General features: G+C 38.7%; 1 protein-coding gene across 5 annotated transcripts in view; it reads left to right on the forward strand.

Moving 5' to 3' along the window:
- The window catches only part of KAT6B (lysine acetyltransferase 6B), a 191,012-nt gene that overhangs the window by 11,591 nt on the left and 159,019 nt on the right, over positions 1-20,402 (forward strand). For all 5 annotated transcript variants that reach the window (XM_047701348.1, XM_047701347.1, XM_047701346.1 and 2 more), the window contains exons 2-3: positions 61-130; positions 3,257-4,135. In XM_047701348.1, coding sequence (XP_047557304.1) covers positions 3,515-4,135 — 621 coding nt within the window. In that variant the 5' untranslated portion in view covers positions 61-130; positions 3,257-3,514. The remainder of the gene's footprint in view (positions 1-60; positions 131-3,256; positions 4,136-20,402) is intronic.

Raw genomic sequence — 20,402 nt, forward strand, 5'->3', positions numbered from 1 at the left:
TCCTGAATTGGAAGGATGTCTTTATGCCCGGATTAACATTTACTTTTTTTCCTTTGGCAGATTTGCTTGAAGATCTGGACAATCTTCTTTTTTGTCATGGACTATTAATACATTTGGAGTTCCAATTCTGGTATTTTCCCTTATTTTATTATATTTTTAAGATACAGAATGTTAGTCTTACTGAAATGTGTTGTTAAATGGATATGAATGATTCTGTTTATTATGTGTAAAGATAGTGGTAATACCTTGTCATGAAGGTATATTTTGAGTTTTTACTAGTTTTAGTTTTAAGGTATGTTCGTTTACTTGTGTAACCAAAATGCCTGAGAGCACCTTTGCGATATTGGGTACTTTTCTGTGACCTCTCCTCCTGTTTCCTGCAGTTGTATTTTGTGCAATCAAATTAAATGAGTGGATTCATCTTGAGTAAACGATAAAAGGTGAAATAACTACATGAACATAGTGAAATGTCTTCTAATGAAAATTTGCCCCAAACCGTTTTACTTTGGAAAGATGTGTCCTATTCTAAACTTAACACACAGTGATTCCCATGTTCTATCTTGAAAGTAGTTGCACTGTGAAAGCCAGTGGTTTTATTCCTAAACACACCATATTCCAAGTCTAACATTTTTTTCAGTGGTTTATATAATGAAAGAGGGAGCACTTACTAGATTTCAGATGACATAGATGACAGAATCAAGATTCAAAACGATCTAACAGGTTGGAAGATAGACTCAAACCAACAAAATGAACTTCAACCGTAATAAATTTTAAATCCCAGCATTTATATTTGCACAAGGAAGGGAATGGAAAGACTCAGCTTGACCGCATTTTTGAAAGAAGAGCTGGGATTTTTAGTTGGACTGTATGCTTACCATGAGTCAGTTGTGTGGCAAGGCTGTTAAGAAAGTTCACATAACCTTGGATTATATTTATGCTTGGATAATGCCTGGACTGCCAGATTTTAAGATGGACATTAGCCAAACTAGTGAGCAACGAAAAGAAGGAAGTGCTTGGCAACCACGTGATGTGCATGTGTTAAGGAACTGGAATAAGAGTGGTCTAAAGTGGGGCGGGAGGTAGGTGGAGTTCAGTTTTAGTGGTTTTCAAAAGATTCTTATTTTCAAATATTTGAAGGCCTGTTACATTAAAGAATTAGTAAGAATTTCTTGGGATTGTTTTAGGGAAACCAAGACTAGAGGGTAGAAGTTCTAGGAAGACAGATTTTGGGTCTTGTGAGCAAGGAATATATTATTACAGTTAGAGCTGTCCAGTAGTGGCGTGAACTGTCTCAAAAAGTAATAAATTCTCTGTCACTGGAAGTATTTTAAGATTTGATGGCCCATCTGTTGGGGTTACTGAACGAGGAATCTTTTACTAGATAACTAGAGATTAGATGGGATGACCTCTTCAGTCCCTTTAGCCCCAAGTTTCTGAATCCCGAGGGGGGGAAAAATGTGAACATACAGTTTACTGACTGCAAAGAGAGGACAATCCTTTTTAAACTGCCTCTTTCAGGCTGATTGAGCAAGTGTAGTTCAGTGGCCCAGTTTTTCAGCAACAGAGCAAATGTTACGTTTGTCATTGTATCTGGCTAGTTTTGAGGAAAGGTATTATTTTTCCCTTGTAGATAGGTTAAGTAAATAACCAGATATACATTTAATTTTTTTTATGAGGCATTTTTCAAACTGTACAGACAGTTGCATTAATGGGAAGTGATGATAGCTACTATATGTTGAATATTAGATAGCATATTCACTTAATTCTCTTAGCACTCCAGTGAGGGATTTACTATTACTGCCCTACAGGTAAGGTGACTGAAATGTGTCATTTGTCCAGGGTTTCTTCAATAGATGTTGGTAGAGCTGGTGTTCATACCATTAGTCTGATTTCAGAAGAAGTTGTGGCTCAGGTGAAGATAGCACGGGACTTAGATTTTAGAATAATGGCATTTGAGCCTTAAGTTTAGGCTATAGACTATAGACTATTACCATGAGTGAGTTCCATCTTCCCCTGAACCTCCCTTTGCTCATAGAGCTGTTTTGCAGATTAAATGACAAATTACATGTGAGCATACTCTGTAAACTTGAAACTATAAAAAGAGCTCATATGTGAATATTGCCCGTGGAAGGCAAGATCAGAGTCCGCATCTGACCCAACTCCCAGGCCAGGGCACTTTGTCCTGGTGTTCTTTACAGGTTCAATACAGATTGGAGATGTAGCATGGTTTTGGTGCACACCAGAGGCTTTTGGGGATCAGGTTTGTATGGACTGTCCTTGTATTGGGCAGGTATTAAGATACCTAGAATAGTATGTTACTTAAAAGATAAAGGGTTATGTTACCATACTAGTTTGAGTTTTCCAGCCTGTGGATTAGAGAGTGTCATAGACCCTTTGCAAAGGAATGGGAGGATATGAGTCTGTAGAAGTGGCTAGATGGGAAATTTTCTTATATGTGAAACTTGGGAAATACAATATCTAGCTGAAGTAGAAGAATCAGGATTATTGCCCTTTTTTGCCCCCCAAGTTTAAGATTTCTTGAACTAAGGTTAATGTACAGTTGACCCTTGAACAACATGGGTTTGAACTCTGGATCCACTTACACTTTGATTTTTCTTTTTTTTTGGACAAATAGAGTACTGTAAATGTATTTTCTTGTCTTTGTGATTATCTTATATTTTCTTTTCTCAGGGTTACGTTATTGTAAAAATACAGTGTATAGTACATATAATATACAAAACGTGTTAATCAACTGTTTAATATTGTTGGTAAGTTTTCCAGTTAATAGTAGGCTATTAGTGGTTAAGTTTTGGGGGAGTCAAGAGTTATACATAGATTTTTTTGATAATCCCCTGCATTGTTCAAGGGTCATTGTAGTTTCATCAGAGTTTTTGTGTTATAGACTTATTCTTTGAGGTTGGTTTTATGTTAATGATAGACATATATCTTGAACCACTCATATAATTTTATTAATTTCAATAAAGGTTAATCCATTAAATAAATAACTTAGGTGTGATCTTTTAAATGCCCCATAAATGACTTCATATAAATAACAAGTGAAAATCCTAAAAAAATTTCCTTCTCAGACTATGACCCAATTTCTGGTTAGGAAATACAGTCACTGTGGCTTTGTTACATAATTACCTGCCTGTCATTACTTCTGTGGTCCTTTTGCATCTTAAGAGTAATACTAAAGAGTCTTTTATTTTTAGAAGTTCCATTATTAAGAGGCTATTCCCCCCTTTTATCCTTTAAGGTCTTGATTTCCTTGTTAAAGATGTTCTTCGGGAGAATGCAGTCTTTCCTGTTGGTAAAATAAGACAACTATCAACATTGCCTGTGTGTCCTGTTTTTAATTTCTTAAGGATGGATGTTTGTGAGGTTTTGCTTAAGAAGGTCTGGAATATTCTGCCCGTTTGTTGAGTTGTAAATGACTTTCAAATGTTCAAGTCCTGTTAAATACAAGGAGAACCTCTATGGGTAACTTTGGTATTGAAGAAGTCATTTGTCAACCATGGTAAAACTTGCAAACCCACTTTATACAGAGTGGATTCTTGAAGCTATACAAAAAATAAAAAAGCAAAAGCAAAGGCCCTCTGAAGAGAGAATCTGCCATGCAGTCAGCACTTCCCATGGGTTGGATAAGAAGACAGTCTCTGAGCAGCTGGAACTCAGTGTTCAGGATGGCTCAGTTCTCAAAGTCACCAACAAAGGCCTTGCCTCCTATAAGGACCCAGACAACCCTGGGCGCTTTTCATCAGTTAAACCAGGCACTTTTCCTAAGTCAACCAAGGGGTCTAGGGGATCATGTAATGATCTCCGCAATGTGGATTGGAATAAACTTTTAAGGAGAGCAATTGAAGGGCTTGAGGAACCAAATGGCTCCTCACTGAAGAACATCGAGAAGTATCTCAGAAGTCAAAGCGATCTCACAAGCACCACCAACAACCCAGCCTTTCAGCAGCGGCTGCGACTAGGGGCTAAACGCGCAGTGAACAATGGGAGATTACTGAAAGATGGACCGCAGTACAGGGTCAATTACGGAAGCTTAGATGGCAAAGGGGCTCCCAAATATCCCAGTGCTTTCCCATCTTCGCTACCACCTGTCAGCCTTCTACCCCATGAGAAAGACCAGGTAAGTGAAGAGAAGGTTAATACATTCTAAATATTGCCTATCTGACATGCACAGTTTCAGTTAAATTTTGTATGGACACAAGTTCCAAGTGAAGTTGAATAAAGTTAGCTGTTTGCCTTAAAAGCAGGCTTCCATATTTGGAATGCACAATGTATGCATTGTTTATGATATAAATTGTTCTATACTATTTTACTGTGTATTGAGGGCTTCCTCACTGGTCGATTAAGAATTTAATGTGATCATTATGTGATTTGTTTTTTAAACTAATTGGTGAGTACTTGAAGGGACCTGGATAGATAAATTAAATCCTCCTTCATCAAGGCAGGACCATATATATTTAAAAATATCTAAGAAAAGCTATCATGTATTTTTTGCTCTTAAAGTTTAAAATTATTTATAGTTTATTTTTTCCACTTTATTGAGGTATAATTAATAAATTTTTAAATTACTGTTTTCAGAGAAGATGTTTGTAGACTAGTTGTTAATACTCATAACCTGGGCATCCCTGGAATTGTTTTAATATGTGACCCAAATCCTGCCTATTTAAAGTCATTTATTGTTGTCTACTTCTCAGTGGGAGAAAGTGAATGTTCATTTTGCCTCATACTGTATCTTTCTTATACTCTTTTGTTTCTCTGGGTCTTATGTTACTTCTGTAATGCATACACACACACACACACACACACACACACACACACGACAGATTGCTTTTTAAGTGACGCAAAAATTTTAAGTATTGGAGTAAGATTTTTGTTCATTTCAAAGCTACTGAAGTTACCTCCCAAACTAAAATCAAAGTAGAGCAACAGCAAACTGTTTATATTCAGGCCTTCACTGTTAGAGTGGTTGTATGTGTTGACTACATTTCTAGAAGTGATGGAGACACAAGTGTTAAGAAAAGTTGTGCAGCCGATGGCTTGTTTTTCCTCTTCTGGATACTGCCAGCTCTTGAGATGGCCTCTGCTTCCCTCAATTGTTTAAGCTGATGGAATCCTAGCTCCAGAAACTGGGTAGGACCAGGTGATTTGCCTTCCACAGATTAATCGAAACCCTAGCATTTACTTCTTTTTTTTTTTTTTTAAAGATTTTATTTATTTATTTGACAGAGAGATTACAAGCAGGCAGAGAGGCAGGCAGAGAGAGGAGGAAGCAGGCTCCCTGCTGAGCAGAGAGCCCGATGCGGGGCTCGATCCCAGGAATCCGAGATCATGACCTGAGCCGAAGGCAGCGGCTCAACCCACTGAGCCACCCAGGCGCCCCAGCATTTACTTCTTAATCGTATTTTTATTTTATTAGTTTTCCTCAGATTCGTTTATCTTTTGGTGGCATCTGTGTTTTGTAACCAACCCTCACTTCTTTGTGAGAAAATGGGCATAAAGAAAGAAGTAAACCTACAGAGAAAAAATTTTTTAATAACATTTGTTTCAAAAAAATACATTGAGTGACTCAAATCCTAATTGCTGTGTCTGACAGGGCCACATTAAGCACTTCTGTTTCTCATTAAATATTTTTATAAACACTTACACACCATGGGCAAATTCCTTAAGGGAATGTAGAGCCACTTCTTGGTGGATTTGGGTATCTTTGTTTTTAAAACCTGTACATTACCCTGAGGTATATTAAGGTTTGATAATTACCAGGTACATGGACTAATTCAGGCAGCTTTAGGCACCTTAATAGTATGTTGCAATAACTTTGTGATCCAGGGGATATCTTTACTTGTGATAGAAATCACTATAAATTTTCCACAGTCCCTTTCCTATTCTTCTCTTTAACCTTGCCCATCATTTCTTGCTAACCTTACCATTTTTTTTTCATGCAGCATCTGTATGGAAGTATTTTTAGTCTAAAGGAAAATTCATGTCTGAAAGTATCTAGGATTGAGAACAGAGTAATTTATTGCTTAGCCTGCAATTGTCACTGCTCTGTGATGCTGATCTTTTTATATTGTCCAGTTAGCATCATCATCGAATAAGGAAACCAGAGAAAATGTGTCCTAAAATTTTTACTTGATGGAATTTGGAGATCAATTGTGTAGTGATTTAATCATAATCTAATTCTTAGAAAAGAACAAATAAAGCTTAATAAAAATCATACCAAATCAATTTGACCATAAACAGTTGTATTGTTTGTATTATATATTGCAATAGTATTTTTCCTTGAAAATGTAATATTGCCCTTTGAGATTACAAGTGGTAAATGGTTTACAACCATTTAGACTTATAAGTAAATGTAATAGAAATTCTTAACCTGGGCCGGTGAATGAGCTTGAGATAGATGGGTCACACATCCCCAGAAATTGAGTATAAAGTCATCTGTATCCACACGTTTTTCTGAGGTTAGGGTCTATCGTGGTTTTTTGTTTGTCTTGTTTTTATCTTATCAGATTCTCAGAGGGATCCAAAATGTCAAACAGCCAATGTGAATATTTTAGTACTCTAGCAAATATTTGTTTCTTATACTAAAAGCGTAATGTGCTAGTTGTTGGCTTTTGATTGTTGTTACTTTATAGGCGCTGAACGTGGATCTGAATGTAGACTGGTTGCACTGTGGTTTCTTGTATATAGGACTTTATCTACTATATTCAAAGAGCAGATTATTGTTGTTCTTGTGCTAGAAGTCTGTAGTGTTTGTATTGTGAGAGGACATTTATGGTATAAATGACAACTGTTTGTACAGAGATGGAGTCTTGTCACAATTTAGCCAACTGAGGTCTCTCAGAGAAGCTGTTAAGGTTCTAGTAGCTTTTGCTGAGTAGCTTCATTTAATTGTGAAAATGAAAACCAAAATGGTAAGAATAATAACTGACATTTCTTAACACTTAAATGCTGGCAATATTCTAAGTGCTTTACATTTATTATCTCCTTGACCTGCACAATAACTGTGAGGGCCATCGGGTTATTATCCTTATTTTGTACATGAAAAACTGAGGCTCCAAGCCTAAGTAATTTGCTCAAGATCACTGATGGAACTGTTGAGTGGTGAAGCCAAGATGCTGATGAGACAGTGTGACTCCAGACCTCTTTACCGCTGGGCTGTGTACTGGTCAACAGTTGTGGCTTTTCATTAACAGTAAAAGTATCTCTTCATTTCCTCAGGTGTTCAGAAGCAGCTTTCCCTCAACAAATAGATTTCTGGCATTTTAAATCTGGTAGTTGCGGTGAGCTTCTTACCGTTTTTAAAGCAGGTACTATTTATAATATTAGCAATATGGGAAAGCAGTAAGGAAAGTAGTAAATCTGTGTCTAATTAGATTTAACATCATCATCATTCCTATGCATGGCTGCTAGGAGGAATACAATGCACGTTAAAATAGAAGGGCTCCTTCCTTTCTGAAATGTAATTGCACATCTTCTGATAGTCTAGAATTCAAATTGGATATTACCACACTGGCTCCTTAGCATAACTTCTTTGTATTTATTTAAGAAAGCTCTCTTTGGTGAGGTGATATGGAAATGAATTAAGCCACCAAAGATAAAACTTTATCTTTGACTTGGTGAGGGAACTCCTAAAGGATAGTATTAGTGTTTCTCATTAAAAGTGGTAAAGCTCAATTAGGTCAGATTATGAGGACTTTGGAAAGTCAAATATTCTAAGAGAGACTTCAGTTATCACCACACACTTTGTAGCATTAAGATTCCATTTGAATATTTGGGCTTTCGCATTTTTACAAAATCCGTTTAGTTCAATTTTAAACAGATTCCTTGGTTTTTCACTGTATTGGCGATATTTGGCTATAGTATTAAGTATCAAATATTGTTGTTTCCAGTACAGTACATAACATGGGAACTCTCATTTTAGGCTGTTAGAGTTGGTAGGGGAGATGCTTCTAATAATGTCAGGTAGGGCTTTTGACCTTTTTTTCTTGAAGAAGTGAAATAACTATGAGAATCTTGCAGAAGCCTTCAGACAGAATTATAAAAACAGTGATAATCTCCATAAGGAAAAAGTAAAGATGAGTTTAAAAAGGAACACGGGGAGCGCCTGGGTGGCTCAGTGGGTTAAAGCCTCTGCCTTCGGCTCAGGTCATGATCTCAGGGTCCTGGGATCGAGCCCCGCATCATCGGGCTCTCTGCTCAGCAGGGAGCCTGCTTCCCTTCCTTTCTCTCTGCCTGCCTCTCTGCCTACTTGTGATCTCTCTATCAAAAAAATAAAATTAAAAAAAAAATAAAAAGGAACACGGATGATCTGAAATGAGGCTGAGACACAAAACGGTGTTAAAAATCACTTGTGGTTCTGGCGCGTTCAGTTGTTTATTCTGTTTGTCCCCACTCCCTTTTAGGGAGATATTTTATTAGGGCTTTTGGCAGTGTTATTAGTATGAAATATTTCCGTAAACACAAGATTAGTGTACATCCTACATTACTTTCTTGTGTTGTGTAAATGCCATAAATAAAATAACTTTATTTTTAGATCCCTTTCTTCGGTTTTCTCCACTTTGTCCTCGCCTCTCCAGTCCCATTATCCCTGCCCTAGAGAGACCCTTCTTGTCTTTCTCTGGGACTTTTCCAATCGCCTGTACTTTGTGAAGGACCATTCACTAGTCTATATTGTTCTTTGATGTGGCAGGCTTCCAGAAGTCCCTCGGCCCTAGGGGAATTGTTCATAGTCTCAGACTCTGGATCTTTTTGGCAGAAATGTGTATATTTTTTATCTGCTAATTATAGAGTCCAAGTGTCCTCCTCTCTGTTGACCTTCTTAGTTTTCCTTTGAATGGGTGTCCTTTGTATTGCAGATGTCACGTTTCTCAAAGCCTGCTTAGCTATGTGTATCTAGCTGAAAGTGGGAAAGAGCCCTAAACATTATAAAATATACTCTTCGTGTAACCCGAAATTTGGAATTGGTGTGGATGAAAGTCAGTTTTAGAATGATTAACGTCAGATAGAAACCTATTACGGTGTGGCAGACTAGATGGATCAAACACCTGCTGTTTCAGAGTCTGGGAAGGAAAAATATTGTAGTTTATGTTGTTCCTATAATTAAGCTTCGGTAGTTTTTCCACATAGCAGACTATCCGAGGACGACTTTTGTGAGCAGATAATACCAGTTGTCGAGGCATTACTGAGAGAGCACTTGGATTGTCTCAGACTAGTTAGTCGGGTCAAGGGAAAGATAAAATGAAGAGTGAATGAGTCTTTTCTGTTGGACTCTGAGGCATGACAGCTTGTTCCACTTTGGAGCTTTGATCAAGATGGGACTTGTCTAGACTTCTAATGAAGTAGGCTTCAGGTAGAAGTAGCAACATTATGTCAGAGGAGTTTTGACTGAAAGTGAGTCTTAAACATTCTTTTTAACTCTCTGGATCGTAGACATACTTGATACCAGAGCTGCCTTTTCGACAGACAACACATGGTGCTGTCCTGGAAGATCTATATGTAGATCAGTCTGTTTTCTGATTTCCTCATGTCATTATTTCCTGTGAGCGTCAGGGACTGTAACTAAGGGTGTGGGTTTTTGACTAATTCTGGATATTTTCGGCAGCTTTCAGGAATTTACCTTTGTATTCCATGTACCTGTTTGGCTTACAAGAGCCAAATCTGATATACTTGCAGTACCAAGAAAATCTTTGTTTTAAAGCTTTGAAGTTACATAACAGTTAAGGGCTGTTGGCTGATTCATTCAGATTGTATTTGGAATGGCAAAGATTTTTATTCATTCTTTCTCTACAGACTTTATTTTAATAAGCAGAACATTTTAAGGTTTCTCAGAATGAAGGTCCCTGTTCGTTTTCTGTATTTTCTTCGTGCGTTAATCATGTACAAAGGATAAATGAGAAAATGTCATTATTCTGTCATCGCAAGGCAAATTTTGATTGTCAGGCCCACGACTTTTTGTTTAGTTTACAGACTGTTTTCTTGGCTAGCACATTAAACTACAGTAGATTTGATGAAACTGTTCATCTCTAGTTATGCCAGCCTTTTCAGACGTGAGTCTGCATCTTCTCAGGTACCTTGATCTCTGAGATCTATTAATGTTTCTGAGTACATAAACATCAATTAGCTGACTAAATCAAAGTTAGCAAATGAGTCAGCCATGTAATTTGTTTGTAGCATTTTGCGTTAACAGGGCCGTGAAAAAATCATGTTTGTATTTGTGTGTAGGTGCCCTTATCTCACAGTCTTTAGGTGGTGAAGGGGTGTTTGTACACGTAGGAAGAGGAGGTAGGGCAAGGTGATATAATGCGCTAATCTGTTACTAGGCTTCTGCTTGGGGCCGGACTGCTTTCCCAGAGCCGTGTCCAGGAGCTGTAGACTGTATTCTCTTTTTTTTGTTTGTTTGTTTTATATGTGAGCCTTTTAAGTCACAGAATATTAACGGGGAGCATAACTTTTTGCTTTATAAAGGTAGTATTTTGAAAAATCTGCAAAATGAACTATAGAGACAAAAGCTCTAGAGAGAGTGTTATTAAACTGTGAGTCTGGTCTTTAAAAAGCTACAAAATAAATACCAATCAGTGGTCCAAGTAAAATCCAGGAAGGATTTGTGTTAATTTGACAAGTAGGTTTAGAATTCTTTAGCCATTATATTTTAGAAACCAGCTTTGTTCAGACATCCTTTCTCTAATTTGCTTCACTTTTGATCTTTGATAAAACCAGCTGCAATTTTGTTTCATTAACAAACTTAACTGTTTAACAGATGTTTGTTTTGGCTTGATTGTGTCCTTTCTATTAGAAACAGCATAACATACATAGAAACCATGCTGGGCCTTTTCCTGTCTGTAGCTAGACAGGCGTTTCAGAAGAACAACTTAATTTTATTTACAAGTTCAATTTTTGTTCCTCTGTACTATTATGGTAGGTATACAAACATTTTAGCTCTTGTTCCCCCTGTCAGGGAGGTCTTTTGTTCTTAATCCTCCATCTGTTAGTCCAGTACCCTCCCCCACTCCCCCTCCCCCCTTTTTTAAGCATTGCAAAATCCTAGCATACAGGGAAAAAGGTATTGCAGAAGAGGTAATTGAGATATCAGTGACTCTTCTACAGTTCAAGGGAGGGAATGGGACTAGCCTGGTGAATTTAGATAATTTCTTCCATCTTCTTTGATGTCAGTAAGCTGCCATATGGACAGCAGTGAGGCCTACAGGAAGGAGGTGAGCTTTGGTCTGGGCTGCCTGTGATACTCAGAGTGATGTGGGCTGGGAGCCAGAGGCAGGCAGCACTTCAATGTTTCTGTAGTAGTTTCTGAAGCGGCCAGTCCTGATTTTTGTCCATGGTTTACTGCCATGCTTGTGATTCTCTCAGATCATAAATGGGCATGATGAAACTCAAGAAACAGAGGTTAAAGTTTATATGGGGTAAGAGAAACAGTAGTAAGAGAGGCAAAGAAAGCTTACACTCAAAGCCAGTATTAAAGGACATCAAATGTTGATTCCTATTTGATAGTTGGTCAGCTTGCTTCAAAAACTGGTATTTTAATACCGTGTGGAAGCTTCTGCCTTACATCAAAACCCAGCCCTAGCTGTTGAGCCTTGAGATGGGAGTAATGGTGCAGAAAACAGGATTCGCTAGTGGAAGAGTATGGGCTGTTTGAGGAACAAGAGTTCCTCCATTTAGACTGCTGGTGGCTGGTGAGTGGACTGGGGGAGGTGGGCAGTGTAGGGAACCAGGAAGGTATTTTTCCCCTTAACTTTGTAAATTGAGAAATTGCTGTATTTCAGAAAAGTTGAAAGAATAGTACAGTACTCGCTTTATTTCTTTAACTTAGATTCACCAGTTGTTAACGTTTTGGTACATTTGTTCTTTTTCTTCTGGCTGTGTGTGTATACAAATACGTACACATTTTCGTAATTTTGGGCTGAGCTGTTTGAAAATAAATGGCAGGTGTTATGATGTTAAGATATTATGATACTGAGTCATAATAATAATTATATACTGAGGAACATTTTCCTGTATAACCACAATACTATTATTTCATATAAGAAATTCAACAGTGAAACAAGAGTGTTATCCATTAGACCATATTTTCCCAAATAGTCCCAGAAGGTCATTAATAACTTTTGTTTTTAATCTGGGATCCAGTTAAGGATTGTGCATTACATTTGGTTGTTACATCTTTTATAGAGAATTGTTTTCCCTCTCGTTTATGCTTTCACATCAGTGGGTTTTTTTGTGGTTTACTTTTTGATTATTTTTTTACGATTATTAAAAATTTATTTTTTTTTTCTGAGTATAAGTGACACGTAATATGTCAGTGACATTTTTGTCAAGTCTGGGATAATTGTCTTATGGGATGTCCCATAATTAGTACTTATATGATTGTGTCCTCTTGTGTTTTTGGCAAGAATACTGTGTGCGTGATGTCCTAGCAGGAGATAGACCCACAGAGGTTGTCTCGTTATGGTGGGGCTATTTGATCAGTTGGCTGAGGTGCTGTTAGATACATCTTTACCATGTGAATGGTGAATGGTATGTATTAGTTTTTTCTTTGTTTATATTAGTTTTCTTTACTGCTGTAACAAATTACCACAAACTCAGTGGCTTAAAACAATGCAGATTTATTACCTTACCGGTTCTGTAGGCCAGAAGTCCATTGTGGGCCTCACTGGGTTAAAATCAGCACATAGATAGGGAACCTGTAGGGAAGAATGTGTTTCTTTATTTCTTTCTTTTTTAAAAAGATTTTATTTATTTATTTATTTATTTATTTATTTATTTATTTATTTATTTATTTATTTGACAGAGAGAGAGAGAGAGAGAGAGAGAGACAGCGAGAGAGGGAACACCAGCAGGAGGAGTGGGAGAGGGAGAAGCAGGCTTCCCGCGGAGCAGGGAGCCCGATGCAGGGCTCGATCCCAGGACCCTGTGATCATGACCTGAGCCAAAGGCAGACGTTTAATGACTGAGCCACCCAGGTGCCCCAGAAATGTGTTTCTTCACCTTTTCGAGCTTCTGTGTGCTGCCTGCATTCCTTGGCTCTGGCTATCTCCCTCATCTTGAAGACCAGCAGCGTTGCACTGCTCAGACCATTTTCCCTGGTCCCATCTCTGACCACGACCTGGACAGCTGTTAAAGGATTCGTGTGATGAGATTGAGGCTATTTAGATAATCCAGGATAATCTCCCCATCTCAAAGTCCTTAACTTAATCCTACCTGTAGGGTCATTTTGCCATATAAGGTGACAGATTCACAGGTTCTTGGTATTAGGAAGAGGACACTGGTGGTGGTGGTGGGGTGGTGGTCGTGCCTTACTCTGTTTGCACACAGTGGTTTTGGTCTCCTCGCCTAAATTAGGTTTTACATTGGAGGTTGCAAATCTTTGAAAGTCTGGGGGCTATGATGTAACATGGTCTATAAATCTGCTTAGAAAAGAATGAATCATAGTTTATGGGGTTAATGCTAGCGGAAGGCTGGGAGTCAGGCAGCCTGAGCTCTAGGTCTGAGGGTACATCCTGAATCATTTCCATAAGAACAGGAACAGGGGCTGCCTCCTGCTTCCACTTAGTGTTTCTTGACTCACAAGTTTAACTGAAGGATGGATTTGGCAGTTTTTAACAATAGGAGTTTGGATATCCAAACTGTTCTCTGAGAAGTGCATTTAAAGTTGTGGAGAAGGATCTTTCTTTCAATGCCCGCAGAGTGCATGGAAAGAATATATAAAACGCTTAATAAGATAGGCTCTTTGGTGACATTTTGAATACTAAGTATCACCGGAAGAATTTTGAAGAAATCATATGTCTGTTATTTAAATTTGAATTCTCAATTAGAAAACTGTAAATAGGCTGAAAACCAAACTGACTTATTTTAGAAAGAACAAAATCAGGCTTACAATGTTATGCCAGTTGTATCTCAATAAAGTTGGAAAGTAAAATATGCAGGTAGGTATATATTGTATTCTTTGAGTTCTTAGTAAAAACTCAGAAAAGATAAATATTAAATCAAGATTCACAAAGACGGTTAACCTCAAGGATTCTTTTTCTTTCATTTTATAGTGTTCTAGTAGACTCTCCCATGGTAGCGGCATTTAGTTGGAATGTTTTGGAAATACTGGCTGTTCCCATTGTTAAAGAATAACTGTTTAGTTATCAGCCTGTAAATGTGCTCTCCAGAGCTGATAAAAAAAGATGATCTTCTCATCTGATGAGCTCTGACCCTCTGTAAACCTTCCAACTTATCTCATTTTCCACCGGCTATTGAAATACAAGGAGAGGCCAACAATTACATCCTCACAAAGCATTTATACCAACTTATCTAATTACCTCTTTATTGGAAAATTGTGTAATATCTTGATTTCAATTTAGCATGGCATGTTGGTTAGCAATAAATCTTACTGAGGTATGCACACAATCCTGCAGGCAGTTTGCAGAACATTGATCAAGTGCAAATTGGATGTATTTTTCTGGCTTCTGAAAAATTCAGAGCAAAATGAAATAAGTAGATATCACCAAGACCACCACTTCTGAGGTCGTTTTTAATCTGACATAGCAGCATATCACCATGTCTCTTCAAGGAAGTACCTTGACTCTTCTAAAATTCATTATTTGTGTTTTGCTATTCTAAAGTTCCCCATTTGGTCTGTGATACACAAGAGAAGCAAAAGAACATTGTTAAAACATATACTTGTACCCTGTAAAGTATGCCTAATCAACAGTTCATCTTAGATTTGAAGACTATAGAAACGTGCAAGAAGATACTGATATTAAACAGTGCTTACCGCGTACCAGGTAACACTCCTAAGTACTTTTTTTTTTTTTTAAAGATTATTTATTTATTTGTCAGAGAGAGAGAGAGAGAGCGAGCGAGAGTGAGCACAAGCAGCTAGAGTGGCAGGAAGAGGCAGAGGGAGAAGCAGGCTCCCCGCCGAGCAAGGAGCCCGATGTGGGACTCGATCCCAGGACTCTGGGATCATGACCCGAGCGGAAGGCAGCCGCTTAACCAACTGAGCCACCCAGGCGTCCCCTAAGTACTTATTATATACAAAACAATAGTATATGAACTCTGAGAAGTAAGTACTGTTATTAACAGAAATTTGCAGATGAAGGAACAGGCCAGAGAAGGTACCTTTGCCAAGAGTTCACAGGAAATGTTGGAACTGGCATTTTAATCCTGGCACACAGGTTTGAGTAGAGCCACAGCATCCCTTTCTAGGCTTCTCATTTACTTGGATGAAATCAAGACACATCTGCAGAATTCTAACATGTAAAGCACTGTATGAGGCACTGTAGAAATTACAAAATACAGATGATACTCAGATGGTAATTAAGATTATCAGTTGAAACATGCCAAGACATGGAGCTATAGGATTCCTTCTCAAATGACCAGTGTGGTAGTGTTCATTTACAGAGTGATTGAAATCCTCTTTTCTATAGGAATGAATAATAACCACCAACATTTCAGGGCTCCTGGGGTGGTTCAGTGTCTGCCTTCAGCTCAGAGCATGATCCCAGGGTTCTGGGATTGAGCCCCACATTGGGCTCCCTGCTCAGCAGGGAGTCCGCTTTTCCCTTTGTCCCTGCCCCCTGCTTATGTGTGTGTGCATGCTCTCTCTCTCATAAATAAAAATAAAATCTTCAAAAAAACCCCAAAAACCCACCACCAGCACTCTGTATTACTTACCATGAGGCAAGCACTACTTAAAGTGCTTTAAATAAAGTTAACTTGCCTATGAGGTGGTACTTCTTTTCATTCTTAGTTTACAGAGGAGGGTATTGAGGCACACAGGGTTAAAGGACTTGCCCAAAGTCACAGAGCTGTTGTGTAGTACAGTTAGGATTCAAACCCAGGCATCTAGACTCTGTAGTCTGTACACTTAACCACTACACTACACAACCTCTTATTTGCCTCATGAAGAAAAACTTCTCTTAAAGGTATTGAAAAGAGTTGCACAGGCCCCTATAAACTTGGACCTCTAAGTAACTTCTTAGTGTTTATAATAGGAGACACTGAAAAGACTTAAAATTTATAGTAGGACATCACTTAAGGTGGCTCTTCCCAAGTGATGTTCTGAGGTAGAATAAAGTGTATCTTTTTAAGATGTTCATGCTGCTAATAATGTTCTGAGATTCAAAGCCCCTGAGAAGTTTTGATATTTAATTTGCTTAACCCTCAGCTTCCCAAGATGATTTAATGGTGGGCCCTCCTCCCCCCTCCCTTTTCTCCATAACAGCCGTTCACTTGTCTAGACATCTTTGCATTTGGTTAAACGGAGTTTGGATTGTGCTGAAGTAAAGGTTATACAACCAGTCTCTTTCCTAATTTCTCCCAGATACACATCCCAAAAGAAACCATTGACTAATTGAAGTTATAGTTTGTGGTTCAGAGTAGAAAACCAAAAAGTATCACATTTCATTTCTTTGTCTACCATGAATTAACTCAGTGAAACTGTTGTATGATAATTCAACTAAAGAATAAGATTTTAGAGTTGTAAGTGAACTTTAAGATCACCAAGTTCATGTGTTGTTCTTACAGATTTATTTATCCATTTTAGAGAACAAGAGAGAGTGGGAGAGGAAGAGAGAGTCCCAAGCAGATACTGTGCTGAGTGCAGAGCCTGATGCAGGGCGCAATCCCATGACCCCAATATCATGACCCGAGGCAGAACCAAAAAGTCAGACGCTCAACCGTCTGTGCCACTCATGTGACCCCAATATGTGTTTTAAGCTAAAGTCCAAGGACTGTTTTCAGGGGATTGTGAACCTCTGAAATTTTATGCAAATTGTTGGGCTTATATGCTTATGAGTATTTTTCTGCAGTTTCTACCCCTCCCCTCCTTCAACAACTCATTTGACTCAGGCCAGTGGTTCCCAGACTACATTGCATGTTTGAATCCTCAGAGGAACATTTAGAACTTCTGAAGCCCAGATAACACCCCGCACCTGTTTAATCAGTGCTGGGGGTGGGAGCCAGGTGTTAGAACTTCTTCTTCTTCTCCTTCTTCTCCTCCTTCTGCTGCTGCTTCTTCTTCTTCTTTAAGATTTTATGTATTTATTTAACAGAGAAAGACAGTGAGAGAGGGAACACAAGCAGGGACAATGGGAGAGGGAGAACCAGGCTCCCCGCTGAGCAGGAAGCCCAATGTGGGGTTCAATCCCATGACCCTGGGATCATGACCCCAGCCAAAGGCAGACATCTGATGACTGAGCCACCTGGCACCCCAGGCATTAGAACTTCTTGAAAAGCTCCAGGTAATGCCAGCGTGCAGCAAAAGTTTGGGACTCACTGCCTGAGGCTAGCTTTCCTGTATAGATAGGCTAGAGTCTCTTCAGGTGCTTGAGGAAACCGTCTAGATGTATTAATTGGGTGAGGCCCTGGTTTCTGCTGAAAGGGATCTTACAGATTATTTTAAAGGAAAAGTCTCTGGAGCCAGAATACTTAGTTCACATCCTGACTTTTCTGCTGGCCAAGTCCAGTCTGTGCCTCAATTTCCTCAGCTGACAAACAGAGATAATAGCACAGACTGAATGGGGATTGTTTGCTCCAAATGTTAGCTCCCTCAGCGAGCTAGTGAGCTTTTCCTGGGCGGTGATCGAAGGGGCCCCTGAGCAGAGTCCAGGTTGTGGAAGAGGCAGTGGTCCTTCTGCTCTTGAGGGAAAAGCGTAACTTGGTGTCCTTACCACCTTCTAATGAAGACCTTACCTGTTGGATGCTTGCTGTACTCGCATACGCCATGAGTGGCTAAGATCCACATTTCTGTGTTGTTGTGTCTCCACTTGTTAAACAGTCAGAAAAAGAGTATGTTTTCAGAGAAACACATGTTCACTGGATAGACTTTGAAAATACAGAAAGGTTCAGGGGCGATATACCGTGCCTACAGATGACACTCCAAAAATAACTACTGTTAAAAACTTTGTATGTCCTTCTACTCTTTTGTTCCCCTACATGTATGTATTTGTTATATTTAAATAAAAAGAGGACTGTCTTAGCTATGTAATTTTATATGTTGCTTTCTACATTTAAAATCTGTTGTGAGCCTTTTTCTGTATTGTTGCTTATTCTTTGCAGTGTGACTTTAAATGGCTGGAGGTATTTCCTCTGACTTTGTTTTTCAACATGTAGGATGTTCCTAACAGTTTTGCTGTTACAGATAATACTGCTACTAAAAATTTGTGTGTACGAAGGTAATTATTTTCCATAGGATAGGTTATTGGAGGAGGTATACTGGAACATAAACATGAATTATGTTTCTAAGACTTTGGAACATAATGTCAAAATGTCGGCAGAGTATGAGAGGTTTTGGGCATCCACTTGGCTTCCTAGCCCCCCTTTTAAGCTTGCTAATGTGGTGGAGGGAAAAGTGGACCCCCATTACTTTCCTTTGCGTTTCTTTGACTGTGAATAACTTGAACATGTTTTGTGTTTAATGGTCGTTGTTCAGTAACTGTATTGTGATTATCTCTCCATGGTTCTTCCTGTATCCCGGAGGCAGCCATCTTCAACTTTCTCAGACATATTTAGTCATTTCTTCTGGAAGGTAGAGTTCTGTATTTTTAAATAACATTCTTATAATGCTATTTCTTTTTTTTTTAATGACTTTTATTAACATATAATGTATTAATTGCTTCAGGGGTACAGGTCTGTGAATCATCAGTCTTACACAATTCACAGCACTCACCATAGCACATACCCTCCCCAATGTCCACAACCCAACCACCCTATCCCTCTACCCGCCAGCAACCCTCAGTTTGTTTCCTGAGATTAAGAGTCTCTTATGGTTTGTCTCGCTCCCGATCCCATCTTGTTATAATGCTATTTCTTAAGTTTCAGTTTTAGACATTTTCTGTTGACTTCTTACTGAGCGAAAATAAGGGTAAGGTCTCTTATATGTATATTCCCTTTCCTTTCCCGTTGCCTTTCATCTCACTATTAAACCTTCATTTTTGCTTAGGTCAGTATTTGTAGTCCGTGTTTACATTTTTCTAAGTATGCAAATACTACTGTGGTGGAGCCATGAAGTATACTGTATACTATTACCAATTTTTGTGATTTTTCTTGGTTATTTTTAGGATGTTCTTCTCCATCCTGAATTGAGAAAAGGCATTTACTAACATTTCCTCTTTTTTAAAAAAATATTTGTTTATTTGTCTTTAGTACTTTTATACTTAAGTCATTAAAATTGTAATTTTTCGGGGCGCCTTAGACGGTTAAGCCTCTGCCTTCGGCTCAGGTCATGATCTCAGGGTCCTGGGATCAAGCCCCGCATCAGGCTCTCTGCACAGCGGGGAGCTTGCTTCCCCCTCCCTCTGCCTGCCTCTCTGCCTACTTGTGATATCTCTCTCTCTGTCAAATAAATAAATTAAATCTTTTTAAAAAGTTGTGATTTTTCTTTTGATAAGTGCTGTAAAGATCTGGTTTTTGTTTGCTTTAATAGTGAACGGATTGTTTCAGTATCATATAATTCTTAATTTCCCCACTAATTTATGATGCCTTTAGAAAATTATATAGTAACTTTGTATCTATCAGAAATCCAGATCTCTCTTAATACAGTTTCACTTTTGCCTTTGAAAATTTTAATTAAATGAACTTTCCAACTTTTATTTCGCTTAACCTTATTTAACCTGTGGCTCTCTCTGTCTCTAGTTTTACTTTGGAATGTCGGGGAGGAGGGGGTAAGCAAGATGTAAGCAGCCTCCATAGTATTCCCATTTCCAGGGATTTAAGGAATAGGTAATTCCTTGAAATCATTAGCCTCCTTAAAGGGGTGCTAGAGGTCTTAGCTATTCCTATATGTCAGCAGCCTGTTTCACTAACTTCTTCTGATCATTTTGTGAAGCTGAGGGTTCCGAAAAGTGTTTAACTGATTAGCTGTTGGCTTTAATGATGTAAAAGGGCATTTGTCAGAGATCCTTGCTGTATTAAATCTGACATAGTTGTAAGAGAGTGGGTTTCTTGTTGGGTATGCCTTGAGCTGTTGCCTATCACACTCTGGCCCTACCCTGCCACCTGACCTTTCCAGTGACCTCACTCTCATTTAGTGTTCCCCAGAGATTTATACTGGGCTGTAAATTTACTAAATTTACTTTTTTAAAACTTGTTTCTAATTTCATTCCATTGTGGTCAGAGAACATAGTTTGTAGGATTTCAGTCCCTTTTTATTGACTGAGGCTTGCTTTATGGCTTAACCTGTGTTCTGTCCTAAAAAATGTTTCATGTGCACTTGAGAAGGAGGCGTAATCTGGGGCACCTGGGTGGCTCAGTGGGTTAAAGCCTCTGCCTTTGGCTCCAGTCATCATCCCAGGGTCCTCGGATCAAGCCCCACATCAGGCTCTCTGCTCAGCAACCCCACCACCCTGCGCTGCCCCCCACCTGCCTCTCTGCCTACTTGTGATCTCTGT

The sequence above is a fragment of the Lutra lutra genome, chromosome 14, assembly GCF_902655055.1.
Source record: "Lutra lutra chromosome 14, mLutLut1.2, whole genome shotgun sequence".
Classification (NCBI taxonomy): Eukaryota; Metazoa; Chordata; class Mammalia; order Carnivora; family Mustelidae; genus Lutra; species Lutra lutra.